Source organism: Martes martes (assembly GCF_963455335.1).
Source record: "Martes martes genome assembly, chromosome: 6".
Lineage (NCBI taxonomy): Eukaryota > Metazoa > Chordata > Mammalia > Carnivora > Mustelidae > Martes > Martes martes.
This window is the reverse complement of record NC_137893.1, coordinates 78700856-78724197: the sequence shown is the minus strand read 5'-3', so window position 1 is coordinate 78724197 and position 23342 is coordinate 78700856. Positions and strand designations below refer to the sequence as shown.

At 35.8% G+C, this 23342-nt stretch overlaps 1 protein-coding gene across 1 annotated transcript in view; it reads right to left on the bottom strand.

Annotated features, from left to right (window-relative positions):
• The window catches only part of TBC1D32 (TBC1 domain family member 32), a 219780-nt gene that overhangs the window by 61797 nt on the left and 134641 nt on the right, over window positions 1-23342 (bottom strand). Inside the window, exons 24-26 of the mRNA XM_080805345.1 lie at window positions 12557-12679; window positions 11392-11500; window positions 10597-10690 (exon numbers count right to left, since the gene is read on the bottom strand). Of these exons, the coding sequence (XP_080661471.1) occupies window positions 10597-10690; window positions 11392-11500; window positions 12557-12679 (326 nt within the window). The remainder of the gene's footprint in view (window positions 1-10596; window positions 10691-11391; window positions 11501-12556; window positions 12680-23342) is intronic.

Here is a 23342-nt window from a genome sequence, read left to right as displayed (position 1 = left end):
TTCCTAATTTGGTATAAAGTCTGTATAAGAACTCAATAAACTTTAGTTAAAAGTATGGACATGTATAAAATGATTCACTTGCAAGAGCCCTAGTCACAATTTTATAGTAAAGTGTTTTAAAGTACAAATTTTTAAAATCCTCATTGTTTTATCTCCTTAAGAGGTTCTAGCTCCTTTCTGGGTTCAATCCAGTCTCCTGTAATGAAATGAATATTCACTTCTTAGGGTTAAATGAGAAAACAGTTGATCTATTTCCCCAGGAAGAATCCAGGTTTATATTCTACACACTGAACACAATTTCTCTCTTAACTTACATTTTTTGTATCAGCTGTTTTTATGTAATTATTACCCTACAGTATTATTTTTAGGAAAGTACCATATCATAATTTAGGTTCAGTGTATTAATTATACATCTAGTTATGAGGTTACCATGGTCAAGTACTGTTTTGTTTTCCCAAAAGTGGTTTGGTGTGTCTAGTGAGTATATGCACTTCTTCTCTTTGTTCCTTCAGACCACTATGATTTACAAACAATGCAAAGTTGGAAGAGAAAGTAAAAAATCTATCTTAAACTCATTCCTTAAAACCATTAAGGAAAATGGGAAAAGAGGGGGAAGAGAACATCAAGTTTCATGTTCACCAATCATAGCTAACAATATTTCATATTTAAACTCTCAAATTCTTTGTTTTGGTGAGCACTATAATCTTTTCATACTTGAGGATACTGTATAATTTTTTCTCAAAAGATCATTACAAAGAAATGTTATATTGATTATAAGATTATTATAGACAATATAAAAGGAATCTCAGTTTCAAAGGGAGTAAAATATAAGCTCAATATAAATGCAGAGAGAAACTGCTATTTACACCGAAAACTTTTAGTTTCCTAAATGCAATTGTGAATGCCCACTTTACACAGAATATCACAACAAATTCTACAAAAGAAACAAAATAATGGAAGATTTCATTAACTAGAAACGGATCCCTAGGCTCAATTCAGATAGTCACCTATGTCTTATCCTGAACCTTATTTGTGTAATATTTACTTTCCATTTGTATTTCTGCTTATCTTCTTCCATGTAGTTTAACATAGTCATTTCAGTTTACTTTTATTATAACATACAAGGGAAGACTTTGGAGTGGTCTCTGAGAAGCAACTGAAAAGATGCCCAAATTCTATTAGTTCTCTGTCTATCTCTAAATTTGGGAGTTTCTAAATTTATTACACATTTTCAATTTATTTGAACTACGGGGGCTCTTAATACACGGCATCTGTATTTTACACATGTTATTCCTCACTGTAAGTTGTATCACTTTTTCTTTTTTAAAATATGTAATAATCATTTACTATAAAAGAAATGAGTCACATTTTCAAGAAATGAGGAATTCGCTTTCCCCTATCACCTGCACTTAAACCAGCAGGTGATCTGTTTTCCCTGGTTGCCATAGATATATATGTTGCAAACATGAAGTAATAAGTACATGAAAATAAGTTTTATTATTCAAAAGTAAATACTTACTCTGATTTGTAAGCTAAGTATCTCAACAGATGCAGCTCAAGATTTACTACACTGAAAAGAAACCATAATCTCATACTCCTAGTCCCCTCACTTAACAGAATGATGTCAAATAAAAGTCATTTACCTTCATCTGCAGAAAATAAATCTTAATTAAAAGGTTAGAAACAATAAGAAAAAATATTAAGAAGATGTCTGACTTGACATAAAGGCCTAAATAAGCAGTTGATAAAAGACAGAATTCATCACTAAAAATATTTTTAGACTGACTATAGTGCAAGACATAATTCAAAAAGCTTTTTAAAATCAGAACAAACAATATCCATCATTATGTTACACTGTATTTTATGTAATGCCATACTATTTTCAAAGTACTCTTACAGTTTTCCCTATGCATTCTGTCCTCAGTTGACTGGAGAACAAACGGTAATGCTAAATCTTACATAATTTATCAGACTAGCAATGAAATAATCCACTCAACTTGTTAATTGGATAACTTTCACTCTTTTATTAAAATGTAGGAGCAATTATGGTTCATCTATTCTCCCTTTTTTCCTCTTAAAAAGTTTACTTCTACATAGGTAGGATTCCAATTTTGATCTATACTATCAGGATTACATAATGGATTGTTATCCCATTTGTAAATTTAGAAAGACAGGAAAATAATTCATTAAGGACATGGGCATGGACTTAATGTCTTAAAAGACAGAAATTATCAAAGTGTCAGCAAGAAGTAGTATCACTGAATAAAGGATTAAACCCAGTAAGGACACAAACATTTATTAAACAAAATCAATATAGATTCATGAGAACACGTCTTGTTAAAACAAGAACATTGTCTCAATGACAAAATTACAGAATTAGTAGTTGAAAAAGCTAAATTTCAATATCTTTTCACGCAAATTATTTAAACTACCAGCATGTTTTGAGAGCTAGGATAAAATATGTTGGTACAGTAACAATGTAACTACAAAACCCATAAACTTAACTGCTCATTCACTGCACAATGCCTAACTCCAGAGACAGAGAATATGGTACTCTTGTTCTTCAGTTCCATCTCTAATTTAGAAAGTTTCTCTATTAATACTTGTTTCTTTCTACTTAACAAAATACAGTGCAATGATTATCTTATAAACAGTAGTCTGCAACTACAAAATGTTCAAAGTGAATTCATATATAATACCTATCAAAAAGCCTTTTCTAGCCCCAAACATATTATTAAACATTGCCAATAGTTTGCATTTTTGTTTTTGCTTTTATGAAGAACCAAATCTATGCAAATGATATAGATTTAATACAGTAACTTAGATCAAGTTTCTCACCTAAGAAGAGAATATGGTCCTCATGGACATTTGATCAGTACCTGGAGCCTAATGATTCAACATATATTTTATACCCAATTCATCCAGAGCTGAAAATGTGCAAACTGAAAATTAAGTTTTAACTAGAATTCACTTCAGTTTTGTATAATATCCTCCTTCCTTTTCCTATTAATTTGAAGGAAGAAAAACTACTTCATGCTATTGGGGAAAGATAGTATAATGAGATAGTTATATCTCATAGATAATGAACTTTAAAATGATCTGTTTTCTCCTATAGGAATAATATCATCTAAAAATATCCAACTAAAAATATCTGAACAATCAGACTATAAAGATTTAACATTATGTGGTGCATTCCATCAAAGGGAATGATTATCACCATGGAACTTACTCCTTTATATAGTATTTGAAAGAGAATGTTTTGCCAGGCAGAAATTCAATTTCCTATCAGATAAGTAAAAATGCAGAGAGGAAGCAGTAGAGTTAAGATACTGAAGCTGAAAAGATTAAATTTGAAGTAATCACAGAATAAAGGCTGTACATTTTTTGGTTATTTTTTCAATTGTGGAAAAAAATGAGATGTAATACTAACAATGTATACCTTTTATGTGCTATAAAAACATAAAGTACCACTTTGTAAATGATAAAATAACTATAAAAAGGTGTCCACTTCATGAATGATATATACAGAAGTCTAGCTCAAGGGGCTTTCTAACTACAAAGCTATTGATATTCTAGAAAAATGAGTGAGACCAGAGATTATTTTAGGTTTGAGTCAAAACTTCTAAATTTACATAGCAGCCTGAAAGGAATTCCCAACGTCCACCCACAAAGATTTGGAAAATAGAGTTTGATGATGGGAAAAATAGAGAAGAAATTCAACAGACACCTATTGTTGCCTACTACCTACGGCAGACAGCGTTTTTGTCTAATGGAAGTTACACTGCAGGGCAGCAGAGCGTGAACAAAAACATAAACTCATAGTAAGGAACGGTGCTATGAGAGGAATCCACAGGAAGCGGGACAGACAGACGGAAGGGAAAAGGTGTGTTTTAGATAAGGTGGAGGTAACACGGCTCTGAAGAAGGAACATTCAGACTCAGCATAAAAGCTTAAGAAGGAATTACCTGTGTAAAGAGGAGAGGTAGTACTCCAGGAAAATGGAACATCAAGAGCAAAGGCCCAGAAGCATACACTTAATATTCTGAGATATGAAAGATGTTCCCCAATCATATATCCCTTAAGGAATTTATACTCAGAATATATAAAAAACTCTTACAACTCAATAATAAAAAGACAAAGCATTAAAAAATAGGCAAAGGATGTGAATAGTTAATTTTCCAAGGAAGATATATAACATGAAGAGATACTCAACATTATTAGACATCAGGGAATGCAAATCAAAACCACAATGAAATAGTGTACTTCATATCTACGAGGATGGCAAGATCACAACAGATGAGGAGGAGGAGGAGGAGAAATAAGAATCCCATAAAGCTGTTGGTGAAAAGGTAAAATGGCACAGCTGCTTTAGAAAACTGAGCCCGTTCCTCAAACTATTAAACACAGAATTACCATATAACTCAGCAATTCTACTTCTAGGTATATATTCTAGAAGAAATAAAAACATGTTCATGCAGAAATTTGTACACGAATGCTTATAGCAGCATTATTTAATAGTCAAAAGGTGGAAACAACCCAAGTGTCCATAAGCAGATACAAATATATAAACAAACAAATTATGGTATAGGCACATAATGGAATATTATTTAATCATAAAAAGGAATGAAGTATTTATCCATACTACAACATGAATGAAACTTAGAGATGAACCTTGAAAACATTACGCTAAGAAAAAAGTCAGTCATGAAATACCACATACTACACTATTTCATTCATATGAAAAGTCCAAACTAGAGAAATCTCTAGAGATAAAAAGAAGATTTCAGTGGTCGCTTAGGGCTGGGTGAAAGAAGCAGGGGAAGAGGGAGTACTGGGTTTCTTTTTGAGGTGGTAAAAATGTTCTAACGTTTTTTGTGGTGATAGCTGTATGTATCTATTAATATACTAAAAAAAAAATCACTGAATTGCATGCTTTAAATGGGTGAATTGTATAGTATGTTAATTACCTTTCAGTAAAGCTGTTTTTAACAAAATAAAACAAGACCCACAGGGTTATACAGAATATATAGGTCAATTACTATAGAGACAAAAGCCATGAGATGAAGTCAAGGGTAAGGGAGAGAAAAGAATGGGAAAGTGACACATTTATTTACACAGCCGGCTCACATTAGCTGTTATTGTTTACTTCTCAGAAAGCCCAAAGGAGGTAAATGTTTTTCTTGTTTTGTTTTGTTTGTTTTTTAAGGAAGAGCCTTTGGAGGGATATGTGGGTAAAGAGTGACTATGGAGGACTTGCAAGGAACATGCAGAAGTTTACTTGCATTACGAGTAACTGATGTATTTGAGGCTTTCAATGAGTAGCCATCTGAATTTCTAGATCAAAGAGCAATGCCAGTGGCCCTGCGAGTCAATGCTGTGCTTTTACTGCTCTGCTGGCCCTGTCAGGGCTACTAGACACAAACAACCCATGACACAAAAACTCACTCTACTTTGAAGGTACCAGCCCCAGCTGAGTGAATACAGATCCAAATGATTTCCTGATAGAGACAGGCATTCCACAGTAGTAAGGTATATAGAGTACAGATGTAATCTAGATCGCTGATTATTTTATAATTCAGCCTGAATAAACATTATAAAAGTAATTTAAAAACAAAATGAATATAGGATGCTAGAAAGGAAGACCAAATTTCTTACTTGCAGATGTCTCGCTAAGGCATGCTATTTAATAACCAGAGCATGCTATTTAATCCCTCAAGTCATTTTTATTTCTCAGTACGAAAGTACCAAATTTCTGTTCCTCTTTAGAGAAAGAAGTCCCATCCTGAACACACCAAAATGGAATGGAGTAGAACAGACTAGCCAATTAGGGGTATAACAATAATTCCTGGGAGATCTAAGTTTAGCTTAGGGAAACAAAGCAATCTGTTTTGTTTTGTTTTGTTTATCTCACGATCTGTTTCATACAGAAAAGACATTATGAGTTAATTTCTAGTAGTACACTTTAACAGCTCCTGAACACACTAACCTGTACTGGCTTTTAACCACACTACAACTCTCCTTTCCCTTTTATCTGCTGCACAGGTAATAGTAAGTTATTACACTCACAATATTCTTCCAATTTATCTAAACTCTAGGGTAACAGAAATATAATATTCCAAGTTATATCTACCACATGAAAGGTAACTTTATCATGTGTATAAGATTATTTATATCATACACACATTATTTATATATCACACATTTATACATCAAACATATATATACACAAGTGCACATGTGTACATATATACCTGTACAGGCTTATATATGTATACACATAAAGTTCATATATACATACACAAACAGATAATATTAATCATTAGCTTTTAAAAGGCTTTTACATTTTAGAATGGTGACCCTAAAATAGTGCACAAAGAAAAATAACTGAACCAGATGATATCTTGAGATTCTTATTTACAGATGAAGATAAATTATCTAATAGCTAACACTAATGCCAATGAGCTAACAAGAGACAATTTAACAGATGAGGAGATGCTAACTGTAGCAAGGAGGATAAATGTAGAAGCTGGGAGACAAATGAGAGGATGTCACTACGTGCACACAACCGAAGCTGATTTTTTTCCCCCATAACAAGGAAATGATATCCCAAAATTTTGCAGTGCAAATGGCAACTAAAATAACATCTATCAGAATCAATGAATCATTATTTTCAAATTTTAAAAAAAGCAAAATGAAAAGTATAAGAACTCCTGTCTTCCAAACAGCTATGTTTTAAAGTATTATAAGTTTAAATACAGTATATTTAAAATTGTACAATGTTTAATTTATTGAGCTGTATTTAATCAGAAGCATACTTTCAATTTAGCTTTAGAACTGTTAGAAATTCATTTGGCTCCATTTTTCTCACTGAGTTCACAGAGATATCTCTATGATGTTCGTTCTGGATTATCCACTGGTGCCTAGATTATTCTCTCCTGCTCAACAAAAACCAGGACCATTATTATTAGGAGGAAGTATTAGGTACTACTATTAAATTGAGGATAATGTCTTAGTCAAATACTTATATTTTAGGGATAAACAGAAAGCAAGAAGTTTTGTCCAATATGGTGAGGAAATGTGGCATTAAAGAGGTTTGAAATGTGGTACTGAAGTAAAACAGAGCTTTGACAGGAATGAAGCCACAACCATACTGGGCCTTGTTAGCTATGAAACCATTGGAGGGTTTCAATTAAGGAGTAATGTGATGCAATCCACATTTCAACAGCATTACTCTGGTTGCTGTGCTGAGAACACATTGATTACTTGGCAGATTGCTGCAATAATACAAGTGAGAGATGACGGGTGTGCATGAGAGAAAGTGATTTCAGATAGGCAGAGTCAAGAGCATTTGCTGACAAATTAGATGTGTGTATGAAGAAAAAGGTAAGTCAAAGAATGCCTTTAGGTTTATCGCGCAAAGAACTGGAAGCAAAAGTTGCCATTTCTGAAATGAGTAAAAATAATCAAAAGAATAGATTTTGAGGGAGTATGAGAAGTTTATCTCAGATGTGTTAGGTTTGATGTGCTTATTAACCTTCCTAGCAGAGGTGTCAAGTAGGCAGTTAGATATGAATGCAGACTTCAGGGGAGGGATAGGGGTTAGATATATAAATCAGATAGCCCTCAGCATACTGGACATTATTTTAGTCATGAGATGAGATGTTCTCCAAGAGTAAGTCCTGCTAGAAAAACAGGCAACTAAGAACTGAGCCCTGGGGTACTCCAAAGTTAAGAAGTTAGAGGGAAGTTAAAGATCAAACAAAGAAGACAAAAGAATTTTCCAGAAACAAAGGAAAATCCCATCATACATTTTCTAGAAGCCAAGTGAAGAAAGTGTTGCAAAAGAAAGGGAGGGAGTGAACATGTTGAATAATAATGTTAAGTCTAGCAGGATGAGGACTGATCTACACAGTAGATTTAATCACAGTGTGATGGTAGGGGCGAAAGCCTAGTTAGCTTTGTGGATTCAAGAGAGAGCAGAAGGAGTTACTGGAATACCAAGATTAAACAAATTCCTTCAAAGAATTTTGCAAAAAAGAAAAAAAAAAAGGACAGATTTAAAAGTAGATTCAAAAGAAGATATTTAAATATGAAAGAATTAATAGCAGGTTTTTGGTTCACAAAGAGCCACAATGGAGACCCATCCACACCACTCCCCCCAACAAAAAAAGAGCAATAAAGGAAAATGGAGAACTGTTAGAAGCAGTATCCTTGAGAAGAAGATGGAATGTAGTGCATGAATGGAGAAGCTAGCCTTTGTAAGTTAACATTGGCAGTTTATTCATAGTAACGAAAACCCAAAATTGCAATAGATTCAGCTGAGTTGGTGCTTATCAGGAGCACGTGGAAGATTTTTTCTTTGCTATTTCTTCCGTAACCTAGAAAACAAAATTATCATTGGACAGGATGGACAGGGATGAAGTGAAGGTTTGATGAGAAAGATTTTAAAATGGTCATCTAGGAGAGTGGGAGAATATGGACCCAGGGACACCATGTATGACTGCCCGGCAGTACAATGGGCCCACTTCCAGTTAATGACCATTCTGCAGTTATCTTCTGGGCTAGTCAGAGATATTATTATTATTCCCTTTTCTAAATCACTCACAAGAGTAGAGCAAGGAGTAAAATTATATTCCTTTGAGCACCACTTCCTAGGAATTAATGATACATCTTCTTTCAGGGAAGTGTCCATTTAACCTTATTTTTCTTATCTTTGTCTTCCTTGTTCTGTTTAAAAATATAAGGGACACTTTTTTTAAATCAAACTATTCTGAAAAATCAAATTATCAAATATGACAGTCACATAATGAAATTGATAATGAACTTGTTGTTCAAAAAATTAATATTTGTTACCAAGTGAAACTTAGCAAAGATAACAATGCTTCATTGTAATAAGGAAAAGATCAGGAAAGAGTTGGGGTACCAAGAATGGACCATGTCTTAATGCACATTTTATCTCCAATGCCTAGTGAAGCACCTGGTAATTAGGAGAGGGCAAATAAATGATGAAACCTACAACAACAACAAAATATAAAGGCATTAAGAAGACTGAAAGTAAGTTAGGAAAGCATGAGAGTGACTGAGAAAGGCTTGGGTTTACTGAAAGATGTGAATCAGTGGGGTAAAGTGTTCAAAGTGGAATTCTCTCAAGAGTTTCTTATTGAAAAATACTTCCTACCACTCACACATCTCTGAAATCAATAGTTTAGGTTGCACAAGAAGAAAACAAAGCCAGAATTTTTAGTGCATTATAAAGACAAATATTAAAAACTTTAGGGACACTTGGGTGGCTCAGCCAGTTAAGCATCTGTCTTCAGCTTAGGTCATGATCCTGGGGTCCTGGGATGAGAGAACGATGTTGGTAATCCCTGCTCAGCAAGGGGTCTCCTCTCTCTCCCTCTGCCTCTTCCCCTGCTCATGTTCTCATGCTCTCTCTCTCAAATAAATAAAATCTTAAAAAAAAAAAGTTAAAAAGCTCCCTTATGTTCTTTCTTTCTCTTTTCCTAAACTCTAAGTAGACAGAAATGAAAAAACAAAGCAACAAAGCACAGTTTTTGTTCCTATCCATCTGTGAAAAAGGTAATATATATCTCGAACACTGGATAGAAATAAAAACAATACATATCAATGAATGGCTTCTCTTAATTGTTCGAAAGCAAATAAATGTAGGGAAAAGTGAAAGACATGAAAACCATTTTTTCAAAAATCACTCCATAAAATATTAACCTATGTTAAATGAATCCTTTTTTCTAGCACAACTTCAAGAATATTGAAGATCACACTGACATAAGATTTAACTTCTCAAATTAATGAGTACTTTGATCATATATCTTCATATTTCATCTTGGAATTCTCTAATCTAAAAATGGCTGGAATTTTCATTGCTCTCACAATAGTCTTCAGCTATGCTGGCCTTATGGTTGAACTTGGATTACCAGCTGTCTTACCTCTGGTTTCTCTTGCCCTGACACCAAATCTCAAACATCCTGAACTACTCACAGTTCTCTGAATATAATGTGCTCCTTTCAATCCTCTCTGCTGTTTTCCTCAGTCAAAAATGCTCTTATATTACCCAAAAAACACATATTTCACGCCTTGCATTAAACACTGATTTCTCTGGAAGGGGTCCTAGCAGGCTACACATTTGACTATTTAGTTTCTATCATACTGCACTATCATACAATTATTTAATTGTATGTACTCTCCAAAAGTTCATGAACTCCTCTAAGGCAGACACCTGAACTTTTATTATATTTATATAATTTATATAAATAGACCAGTCTTGAGGACACAGAACTAACCTATGGCACGCAGATACCAAAAAATATCACTCTGCTGAATAAAGTCCTATGTATCTAGAACTCATCAAAAATCATAATTCCTTTGTTTAAACGAAAAAAAGGTTCTGATAAGAATTATTCAGTAGCATACAAATAATTTAGTAAGAAATTTACATAGAAATAGGCATAAATGTATCCACATACACAAGCTGTATGAAAAATAGTATGAATCTCTCATAACAATACTTTTTCTTTTTTTCAAATTATAACCATAAAAGCATTAAAATAACATGACAGTTGATGGTAAATATCTCACCTTGTTTTAGATCAGCATTTCTTGTAACTTCTGAGAGATAGCAGTTTGGTAAAGGATATGAAGAAAACATGGGCCAAGGATATGGATTATCACCCTAAAAAAGAAGACAAATGACTTTAGGAAATATTCTAAAATACTGAATTTTAAGGCTTTCCGAAACACTAAAGTGATTATTGTTTCATAGACACTAGAATTGTAGCCTAACTAACCAAAAGCTATGTGACAATTATAATTCAATACTCCAAAGGATAATAACTAAAATGAAATGTAATAGAAATGGCATTAAACAAGCCCTGAAGACAAATACATGGTAACTTGTTCTAGCAACTAGGACTGATAATGACAGCCTATTTTTTTTCCATGAAAGAGAAATTAAAGTCTTCAAAAGAAACCCGTATTTCCTATATTGAAATAGGAAACAAATTCAAAACACCAAACTGTTTATCTTGTATTGTCAATCATTTCTATCTCATCTTTCCCAGGCTAACAGAGCAAAAATGTACTTAATTAAAAAAAAATGTCCCTTCAAGAGAAAGCCAATGTCTATGAGTATTGATGGAAGGAGAAGTACTCAATCTTGCTAATTAAATACAAAAAATACATTCATCTAATAAAAATTAGGTATCATGAAAAACAAAGACATCAAAAGTAAACATCACAGACACAGAAAAATGACAACTTTTTAATGAAATAATAACATATCCTGCATCACAAAGAATACTACTTTCATTTTAAAGTGTTTACTTGTATCCTACAGCTTCTCTACTAACAAAGATTCCTCTTTACCCTACTCACCTTCTCTAGTACCCTTGGAGGCAAAATTCGTTCCATGGGCCCACCAATAAAATTTATTCTAACAAGAACATGATTTCTCTCTACTGATAACCCATCAATTATGAAATTCCTGAAAAATAAACATATCAATTTTATTATCTTAATTGAATATGATTTAATTCCAAAATCAAATCAGTGCAATGTAAAGAAAAAAATAAAATTTTCTATAGAAAAGTTTAGAAAATGATTAACAATGTATCACTTAGAAAGGGCTAAATTCTCCTTATCTTACAGCTTTCTTTGTCAGAAAGCAAAAAACTGATGGAGATATAACTACTAAAACGAGATAAATGATACTATAAAATAATATTTTCTTGTCAAATGTTACTGCATTTAAAGAAATGGAATTAAGACCTACATTATTTCCACAATGACTTTTTCACTTTTTTAGTAAAGGTTTCCTTGGGTTCTAGACCCAGTGCCTTAAATTCAAAATCTAAATGTTGCTTTTGAGCACATTCCACACTTCCTGCAGCTGTTAATATCACCCTTCTGTATCAAATCTAGAGAATCCAGTCATGTTCCTGAGCTTCTATATTCTTCTAACATTGAGCTAGAATGGAAGAACAATTTTTTTTTAATTACAGACATGAAAACAGTACCAGCTATTGAATGTGTATACAATAAATGTCAGCCAAACTGAGGTAATGACAAGTAAAATAGAAAAAAAAAAATCAAGATATTACCATAACCTCATTTTGCAATAATCAGAAATTATGAATGTGAACTAACATAATTAAGAGAATGGGGTAAAGAGTAACTCTGTAATGGACAATAAATCAAACATTTTGTTTAATGAGTCAACTTACACTCCAGCCGTAATTTAAAGGTGATAGAACTTCATGGAACCATCAATAAAATCAGGTCTTAAAAAAAAATGCTAAATGAAACAAAAACTCAGAAAGCAGTACTGTTCAATCCTCCAAACACCTATCATAAGCTTTCGAATGGTGACATTTGTATTTTCATTGCTTTTTACTCAGTTTTTTAAATCTATTGAATTCAGATAGGGGAAAAACATGAAACTACATATACAAAATCACTGCCTTAACAGAGCATCTGTAAAGAAAACTATTGTTAATAATATTGTCTTAACAGTTTTTTTGGTTTTCTTTTTTGTTTTTACCTGTGACTTTCAGAGGTCTCTAAGATATTTTCTTCTTGAGCATTTAGTAACACTTCAGATACTTGATACTGAGCCTCTAGTAGAAGAAGAGTGTCTAGATCACAGCATACCACACTTAATAACCTATATAAAAAGGAACAATAAAAAACAGATTTTATAAAATACATTCTAAAAGCTTTCTTGTTGTCTCAAAATAATACCCACACATGAGAACACAAACTTTATGACAGAGATCACAATTACTTCAAATACATTTGTAATCATTTTGATTATTAACATACTTCAAAAGTTTTTCTCATCGGAATATTATTTAAAGACCGTGGGTAACTTCTAGTCCAGTTTTTCTTAAAAAATTATCTAAATCCAGGAATAGCAAGTTCTCAACAGCTAATTTAAAAATTAGATAGGGAACATTAGCAAATCCATAAAAACTGCAAATTGTCACCATTTTTTATCAGCAATTAATTACATAAGGAATAACAGAATCATTTGCTACCAAACCAGGAAATGTTCACTAGGTGAAATGTCAATGGCTAACTTTATAATTGTCAGATAAAGCTGAGAACACCAAAACACACTGATCTCTCCCTAAACATGCATGATTTCCACCTGTCTATCAACAGTGGTACGAGAGACAGGTGGAAATCATGTGGCTCCTATTGTGATGAAAGAGAACATATACTGAACAATCTATGAAATATTCTTGCCAAAAAAACTGAACCTGAAGTGAACAAATTACTACACATTACACTATCAGTTTACAAGAAATACAAAAATCACAGAAATATTTTAAAAGATGATCTCAAGGAGGAAACAGTCAACCAAATCCAGAATTTGAAAAATCACATCTCATATAACATTTCTTTAGGGGAAAAAATTGTGAAATGGGTAAGGTAACTTATAAGTTAAAAGCAAAATATATTTTTTAAAGATTTTGTTTATTTGACAGAGAGAGAGAGAGAGAGAGACAGACCACAAGTAGCCAGGCAGAGACAGGGGGGAAGCAGGCTCCCGGCTGAGCAGAGAGCCCGATGCAGGCCTTGATCCCAGGACCCTGAGATCAAGACCTGAGCCGAAGGTAGAGGCTTCAATCACTGAGCTACCCAGGCATCCTTAAAAGCAAAATATTAAGCAAATGTGAAGATTTGGTTCTGACTGTGATTCAAACAAAAACTGTAAAGTGCATTTTTGAGTCGCACAGGAAAATATGGGATAGGTACTAGAGGAGATCAGGAATATGGTGTTAAGTTAACTGTAACAATGACAAAGTAGTAAAGTTGTTTGTTTTTTTATAAACATGTCTTATATATTAGAGATACATACTGAATTTTCTTTTTTAAAAATTTTACTATATTAGGTTAGTCACCATACAGTACATCATTAGTTTTTGCTGTAGTGTTCCATGATTCATTGTTTGCATATACCACCCAGTGCACCACGCAATACGTGCCCTCCTTAATATCCATCAATGGGCTAACCCATCCTGCCACCACCCTCCCCTCTAAAATCCTCAGTTTGTTTCCTGAAGTCCATAGTCTTTCATGGGTCTTCTCTCCCTCTGATTCCCCTCCCTTCAGTTTTCCCTTCCTTCTCCTAATGTCCTCCATGCTATTCCTTACCATATGATAATTGTCTTTCTTTCTTTGACTTATTTCACTCAGCATAATCTCCTCTAGTTCCATCCATGTTGATGCAAATGTTGGGTATTCATCCTTCCTGATAGTTGAGTAATATTCCATTTTATATATGTATCACATATTCTTTATCCATTCATCCGTTGAAGGGTATCTTGGCTCCTTCCACAGTTTGGCTATTGTGGACATTGCTGCTATGAACATTGGGGTGCATGTGCCCCTTCTTTGTACTATGTCTGATTCTTTGGGGTAAATACCCAGTAGTGCAATTGTTGGGTCATAGGGTAGTTCTATTTTTAATTTTTTGAGGAAACTTCACACTGTTTTCCAAAGGGGCTGTACCAACTTGCATTTGAACCTATAGTGTAAGAGGATTCCCCTTTCTCCAGAACCTCTCCAACATTTGTTGTTTCTTGCCTTGTCAATTTTTGCCATTCTTACTGGTGCAAGGTGGTATCTCAATGTGGATTTGATTTGCATTTCCCTGATGGCTAATGATGATGAACATCTTTGCATGTGTCTATTAACCATTTACATGTCTTCTCTGGAGAAGTGTCTGTTCATGTCTTCTGTCCATTTTTTGACCAGGTTATTGGGGTTTTTTTAGGTGTGGAATTTGAGAAGTTCCTTATAGATCTTGGATACCAGCCCTCTTCTGTAGTGTCATTTGCAAATATCTTCTCTCATTCCATGGGTTGCCTCTTTAGTTTTGTTGACTGTTTCCTTTGCTGTGCAGAAGCTTTTCATCTTGAGGAAGCCCAAAAAGTTCATTTTCACTTTTGTTTCATTTGTCTTTGGAGATGTGCCTTCAAAGAAGTTGCTGTGGCCAATGTCGAAGAGTTTATTGCCTATGTTCTCCTCTAGGATTCTGATGGATGCCTGTCTCACACCGAGGTCTTTCATCCATTTTAAGTTTTATCTTTGTGTATGGTTTAAGAGAATGGTTGCATTTCATTCTTCTGTATATAGCCAACCAATGTTCCCACCACCATTTATGGAACAGACTGTCTTTTTTCCTTGGATATTTTTCCCTGTTTTATCAAAGAGTTGAGAGTCCATATCTGGTCTCTCTGTTCCATTAGTCCATGTGTGTGTTTTTCTGCCAGTACCATGCTGTCTTGGTGATCACAGCTTTGTAATATAGCTTCAAATCAGGCAACAGGATGCCCCCAGCTTTGTTTTTCTTTTTCAACATTCCTTGGCAATTCAGGGTCTTTTCTAGTTACATACACATTTTAGGATTGTTTGTTCCTACACCTTGAAAAATGCCTTTGATATTTTGATGGGGATGGTGTTGAAAGTATAAACTGCTTTCGGCAGCACAGACATTTTAACAATATTTATTCTTCTGATCCATGAACATCAAAAGTTTTCCCATCTTTTTGTGTCTTCTTTGATTCCTTTCAGGAGTGTTCTGTAGTTCTTAAGGTATAGCTCCATTAGCTCTTTGGGTAGGTTTATTCCCAGGTATCTTATGGTTTTTGGAGCTATTGTAAATGGAATCAATTCTTTAATTTCCCTTTCTACAATTACATTGTTATTGTGTAGGAAAGCAACTGATTTCTGTGCATTGATTTTGTATCCTGCCACATTATTGTTGTAGGAGTTCTAGTGAATTGGGGGTGAAGTCTTTTGGATTTTCCACATAAGGTATCATGTCATCTTTGGAGAGAGAGAGTTTGACTTCTTCTTTGCCAATTTGAATACTTTTAATTTCTTATTGTTGTCTGATTGCTATTGCTAGGACTTCTAGCATTATGTTGAACAGCAGTGGCTAGAGTGGGCATTCTTGCTGTGTTCCTGATCTTGAGGGAAAGGCTGTCAGCTTTTACCCATTGAGAATGATATTCACTGAGGGTTGTTCATAGATGGATTTTATGAAATTGAGGAATGTTCCCTCTATCTCTATACTCTCAAGAGTTTTAATCAGGAAAGGATGCTGTATTTCATCAAATGCTTTTTCTGCATCAATTGAGAGGACCATGTGGTACTTCTCTCTTTCTCTTATTGATTTGTTCTATCACACTGACTGATTTGCAGTATTGAACCACACTTGCATCCCAGGGATCAATCCCACCTGGTCATGGTGGATAATCCTATTAATGTACTGTTGGACCCTATTAGCTAGGATCTTGTTGAGAATCTTGGCATCCATATTCATCAGGGATAAATCAGATATTGATCTGAAATTCTCCTTTTTGATGCGGTCTTTGCTTGGTTTGGGGATCAAGGTAATGCTGACCTCATAGAAAGAGTCTGCAAGTTTTCCTTCTGTTTCTATTTTTTGAAATAACTTCAGGAGAATAAGTATTACTTCCTCTTTGAATGTTTGGTAGAATTCCCCAGGGAACTCATCAGGTCTTGGACTTTTGTTTTTTGGAAGGTTTTTGATCCCTGTTTCAATCTGGTTACTGGTTATTGGTCTATTCAGATTGTCAATTTCTTCCTGTTTCAGTCTTGGCAGTTTATACGTTTCTAGAAACATATCCATTTGTTTGTTTAACTTATTGGCATATAGCTGTTGATAATAATTTCTGATAACTGTTATTATTTCCTTGGTGTTAGTCATGATCTCTCCCCCTTCATTCATAATTCTATTAATTTGTGTCCTTTCTCTTTTCTTTTGGGTAAGTCTGATGAGTGGTTTATTGATCTTATTAATTCTTTCAAAGAACCAGCTTCTAGTTTCATTGATCTGTTCTACTGTATTTCTGGTTTCTAATTCATTGATCCCTGTTCTAATCTTATTTCCCTTCTCCTGTATGGCTTAGGCTTTATTTGTTGTTCTTACTCTAGTTCTTTTTTTTTTGACGATTTTATTTATTTATTTATTTGTCAGAGAGAGAGAGAGAGAGAGAGTAAGAGAGAGAGAGAGCGAGCGAGCATGCACACAAGCAGGCAGAGGCAAAAAGAGAGGCAGGCTCCCCACTGAGCAAGGAGCCCCTTGTGGGACTCGATCCCAGGACCCTGGGATCATGACCTGAGCCGAAGGCAGCGGCTTAACCAGCTGAGCCACCAAGGCATCCCATTACTCTAGTTCTTTAAAGTGTAAAGTTAATTTGTGTATTCTGGATTTTTCAATTTTTGTAAGTGAGGCTTGGATGACTATGTATTTCCCCCCTAAGGACTGCCTTTGCAGTATCCCACAGGTTTTGGACCAATGTTTTGTTTTCATTGGTTTCCATGAATTGTTTCCATGAATTGTTTAAGTTCTTCTCTGATTTCAACATTCTTAAGCAGGATGGTCTTTAGCTTCCAAGTGTTTCAATTCGCTCCAAACTTTTTCTTGTGATTGAGTTCCAGTTTCAAAGAATTGTGGTCTGAGAATATGCAGGGAATAATCTCAATCTCTTGGTATTGTTTGAGACCTGATTTGTGACCATGCATGTGGTCTATTCTGGAGAAAGTTTTATGTCCACTCTTGAAGAATGAGTATTCTGTTGTTTTAGGGTGGAATGTTCTGTATATATCTATGAGGTCCATCTGGTCCAATGTGTCATTCAAACAAAGCTCTTGTTTCTTTGTTGATTTTCTGCTTAGATAATCTATCTGTTGCTGAGAGTGGAGTCTTGAGGTTTCCTATTATTAATGTATTATTATCAATAGGTCTCTTTATTTTAGTTAACAGTTGGCTTATGTAGTTGGCTGCTCCCATGTTGGGGGCATAGATATTTACAATTGTTAGATTCTCTTGTTGGATATACCCTTTAAGAACGATAAAGTGTCCTTCTGTGTCTCTAACTACAGTCTTTAGCCTAAAATCTAATTTGTCTGATATGAGAATTGCTACCCAAGCTTTCTTTTGAGGTCTACTGGCATGAAAAATGGTTCTCCATCCCTTCACTTTCAGTCAGGATGTATCTTTAAATTTAAAATGAATCTCTTATAGACAGCATATAGATGGGTCACGTCTTTTTATCCAATCTGCAACCCTGTGGTGTTTCATGGGAGCATTTAGGCCATTCATGTTAAGAGTGATTATTGAAAGATACGATTTTACTGTCACCCTGTTGCCTGTGAAATTCTTGTTTCTATAGATTGTCTCTGTAAATTTCTGTTCTATATCACTCTTGGGGTCTTCCTCCTTTTATAGAACCCCCCCTTAACATTTCTTGCAGGGACAGCTTGGTGGTCACATATTCTTTCAGTTTCTGCTGGTCATGGAAGTTCCTTGTCTCTCCACCCATTCTGAATGACAGCCTTGCTGGATAAAGTATCCTTAGCTGCATGTTTTTCTCACTTAGTATCCTGAATATGTCTTACTAGCCCTTTCTGGCTTGCTAGGTCTCTGTGGACAAGTCTGATGTTACTCTGATAACTCCTCCTTCTGTGCGTAAGAAATCTCCTGGGGTGCCTAAGTGGCTCAGTCAGTTAAGCGTCTGCCTTCAGCTCAGGTTAAGATCCTGTAGTCCTAGAACCAAGGGCCGTGTCAGCCTCCCTCCTCAGTGGAGAGCTTGCTTCTCCCTCTCCCTCTGCTGTTCCCCCTTCTTGTGCTCTCTCTCTCTCACTCTTGCTCTATCTCAAATAAATAACTTAAAAGAAAAGGAAAGAAAAGAAAAGAAAAAAGAAATCTCCTCCCTCTCCCCACTTTCAAAATTGTTTCTTTGGATCTAAGATTTGCACACTGTACTATTATACGCTATGGCGTCGGTCTCATCTCATTGATCTTGGGAGGGTCCTCTCCGCCTCTTGGACACAAACGCTTGCTTCCTTCCCCACATTAGGGAAGGTCTCAGCTATGATTTGCTCAAATATGTCTTCTAGACCTTTCTCTCTCTCCACCCCCTCAGGGGTCCCAATAATTCTGATATTAGAACATTTCATTGAGTCACTAATCTGTTTGATTCCTTGGGTTTTAATTTGTTTCTCCCATGTTGCTTCAGTTTCCCTCTCTTCTATCATCTTATCCTCTAGCTCACTAATTCATTCTTCTGCCTCACTTACCCTGGCAGTCAGAGCATCCAGTTTAGACTGCATTTCATTCATAGCATTTTTAACTTCAGCCTGATTAGATCTCATTTCTGCTCTTAGAGATTCTGTATTGTCATTAATATTTTTCTCAAGCCTAGATATCATCTTGATAATTGTTACTCTGAAGTCTATTCCTGACATCTTGGTTATATCCATATCAATCAGGTCTGTGGCAGAAGCCACAGTCTCTGAAACCTTCCTTTGTTGGGGGTTCCTCCTCTTAGTCATTCTGTTGAGGGGTGGTTGAGGGAATGTACAGAGTCCAAATTACTGACCACAACCCAATCAAGATGCGCCAGTTTTATAGGGACCTTAAGGTTGTCAGCCTCTTGTTCTTCCAGCCTGTCTTCTGGGGGAGGGGCCTGTCATGCTGTTACCCAGGCAACCCTGTTTGGGTATGAGCTACCCTTCCCCCTGTGTAGGGGGATGGGCTCAGTGAAAACCAGTTTTGGGTGGCTCTTTCCCTCTGGTGGCTTTCCCTGGCATTTTTGCCCATCTCTTCCAAGAGTCAGGGCAGAAATGACCATATCCAAACCTCTGTCTCAGAACAGAGAGATCCCAGTCTGTTCTCCAGAGAGCCCTCAAGGCCACACTGTCTTTGTTTCTGTTTCTGGGTTGTGTGTCCTGGGAGCAGCACTCCCAGCCCTCACTCCCAGGGCCTGGCACACCTCTTTTCTTTGTGGTTCTAAAACCACAAGCAACCCCCAGTTTACATGCGAGCTCCAGGTTTTCAGTCTAGAGGGTGCCCTAAAGTCCTTTCCCCACTACTACCAGTCTGAGAGTCTGTGCCTGGTCCACAGTGCCAGAGGCTTTTGTTTTCCTGGTGCAAGATCATGGAGGCTTCCTCCCCATTCCATTTATCTTCTGATATCTGCCCACAGAATCACGGCTCCCTGCTTCATACCTCAAGACCAATCGCTGGAGATATTCTGTTTGTAGAGATACTGGTGTATCTTCTTACATGTAAGGCAGACTTCATGGGTGTTCAGAATGGTCTGGTAGATATCCAGCTCAATTCAGGGGACTGGTTGAAATAAGGTAACCTATTCCTCTGTCATCTTTTCTCTTCCCCATACAGAATTTTCATAGGTAAAATGACATATCTGGAATTTGCTTTAAAATTCTTATGAAAAAATGTGTGTATGGGAGCAGAAGAGAGATAAAACAAGATTGGAAAATACTGATAATTGATAAAAATAAGTAAGATACATGAAACTTTCATTATATCATTGCTCTTTCTACCTTTTATATATTTAAAAATTCTATGATAAAAAAGTATATTAAAAAGATGATGTGAAGGCAACACCAGGTGGTTATGATAGATTAAGTGGTTAGGGACAATTTCTCTGAAAGGTGGCATTTGAGGAAACAGGAGGTCCAAGAAGAAACCAACTTTGTAATCTTGCATTTCCTTATTTATCTTAGAATTATATTCAAACATGAGCATAAAGTCATACTTATAAGAGCGGTCATAAGAGCAAATAAAAAAATTTAAGCATCCATTCGTAGCATGAAGTTCAAATGTTTGGAGTAGGTTTTATAATGTTATACTATGCAGATATTAGAACAAAGCAACTATATATGTTTAGAAAAAGAATTATCTCCAAAGTATGTTAAGTGAAGAAGGAGAGGCACAAAACATTGTATATAGCTGTAGCATTTGAACAAAAGTGAAACAGCATCTGAATATACACAAATATGTATTTGGAGGGTTTTTTTGTTTTTTGTTTTTGTTTTTTAAAGATTTTATTTATTTTTATTATTATTTTATTTATTTATTTATTTATTTTCTTATTTATTTATTTATTTATTATTTATTTTATTTATTTTAAGAGAGAGAGTATGTGTACAATAGCAGGTGGTTGGGCAGAGGCAGAGGGAGAAAGAATATTAAGCTTTAAGCCCAATGTGCGGCTCCATTCCATGACTCTAAGATCATGACCTGAGACAAAATGAAGAGTAAGATGCTTAATTGACTGAGTCACCCAGGTGTCCCTAAATACATATATATTTTTACATAGACTCTCTCTCCAAGGACAAAACAATTGTTAGGAATTGTTAGCTTTAAAAAAAATTAATTTTTTTAAAAAATGAATTGTTAGCTTTCGGGAAGGGAAGGAGCTCTGAGTAACTGGAGAGGAACATACTTCTCACTAAATATCTTTTATTGTTTTTGAATTTTGATGCAATTGCATGTTTTACCTATTCAATAGCATCCATAGGAAAAAAAAAAAATGTTTGGCAGATGCCTTTAAGAGTCAACGATGGGGGGCGCCTGGGTGGCTCAGTGGGTTAAAGCCTCTGCCTTCGGCTCAGGTCGTGATCTCAGGGTCCTGGGATCGAGCCCCGCGTCGGAGCTCTCTGCTTGGTGGGGAGCCTGCTTCCCCCTCTCTCTGCCTGCCTCTCTGCCTACTTGTAATCTCTGTCTGTCAAATAAATAAAAATCTTTCAATAAAAAAAAAAAAGTCAACGATGGCAAAAGAGTTAAAATCGTGGAATAGTAGGAAGACCTTATGCTTCCTTCATCCCTCAAACATAGTTAGATAATTATCAAGTCATTCTGAACACCCAGGAAATCAATCTGAGGACTGAGAGAATAGACTGCACAACTAGAGGGAGAAAAGAGGCCACATTGTGGAAGGTAGGAGGTGTGGTGATGTGATTTGGGTAAGAAAATAATTGTGGGTGCTGCAGAGAGGAGGGAGCCATGATCATGGAGAGAAGAGAGAGAAGACAGAGAGAGACAGAGAGAAAGCAGCACAGAGGGGACTGCACAAAAACACTTTCCCAAAAATACTGAGTGGGAAACTAAGAGGGGCTGATTCTTCCAAGTTTTTATAAACAGTGAAGCCGAAAATTTGAAGTTTTAGAAGTCCATACCACTGCCAGGATAACCTGGGGGGCACAGCACTGCTCCTGTAGAGAAGCATGTTAGAGGCCCTGGAGTTGATGGCATGCTCTGAGGATCCCCTGAGTCATGTTGGGAGAGAGTTCCCCTTCTTGAAGTACATTTGGGAGAGGTGACACTGTCTCAGGGGACAAAACAGCCCAGCCTTAGGTGCCATTGAGCTGCCCTGGTCATTTGCATATGAGCAGAGATGCCCGCTAAAGACAGCTAATCTGGATGTGGGCTTTTTGCTACACTTTACCATAAATTCCAAATCCCTACACTGTTGTGCAACTGCTTTTCTGGGACAAACCAGTACTAGCCACAGCTCAGTAAGACCCTCCCCAGTGGATCAGTGCCAGGTTCCTAAAATTTGGAGTTTTGAAAACCCAGCTGCAAGCCCGAGATAATACACAGGAGCACTAGGCCGCTGGCTTGGACACAGGTAGACAGAGAGGAGATTGTCTGCTCTCCTGTGAGGGCTTCCCGAACAGTGGTGCATGAACTCTGCTGTCTAGAAACAAGAGCAGGCTGACACTATTTCACCCCTCCCATCAGCATAGAAGGACTTCGGCAAGGGGCACAGTATACACAGTTGAGGCTTGAGCAGCTTATACCACACTGTGTCCCCCTGGGCTCTACAAGTGCCTTTTTAATAGAGAAAGTATAATTGAGAACCAGAGCAACAACAGGCCCCTCCCCTAGAAGACCACCACAAACACCCTGCATGCACCAAGTCTACTGATCAAAGAGTGAAGCAAATCTTTAGATCTAGTGGAAACAGGACCAGGCACAGCTTTTCTAACATGCAAACTAGAGAGACCTAGACAAAATACCAAGATGGAGGAATTCATCCCAAAACAAAGAACAAGAAGAGGTCACAGGCAGGGAGCTAATCAAGATAGGTATAAATAATATGCCTGAACCAGAATTTAAAACAACAGTCATAAGGATACCAGCTGAGCTTGAGGAAAGCACAGAAAAAACAACAGAGAGACCCTTACTACAAATATAAAAGACCTAAAAATGAGCAGGCTGAAATAAAAAATGCTATAACCAAGATTAAACAAAGTGGATGTAATGAACACAATTAGGGAAGAAGCAGAAGAATGACTAAGTGATATGGAAGACAGAATTATGGAAAATAATGAACCTGAAGAGAAGAGGTAAAGAAAAATATTGGATCATAAATGTAGCCTTAGGGAATTCAGTGGTTACATAAAGCATAATAACAAACATATCATAGGAGTCCCAGAAGAGTAAGAGAGGGAAAAAGGAAAAGGAAGCAGGTTTA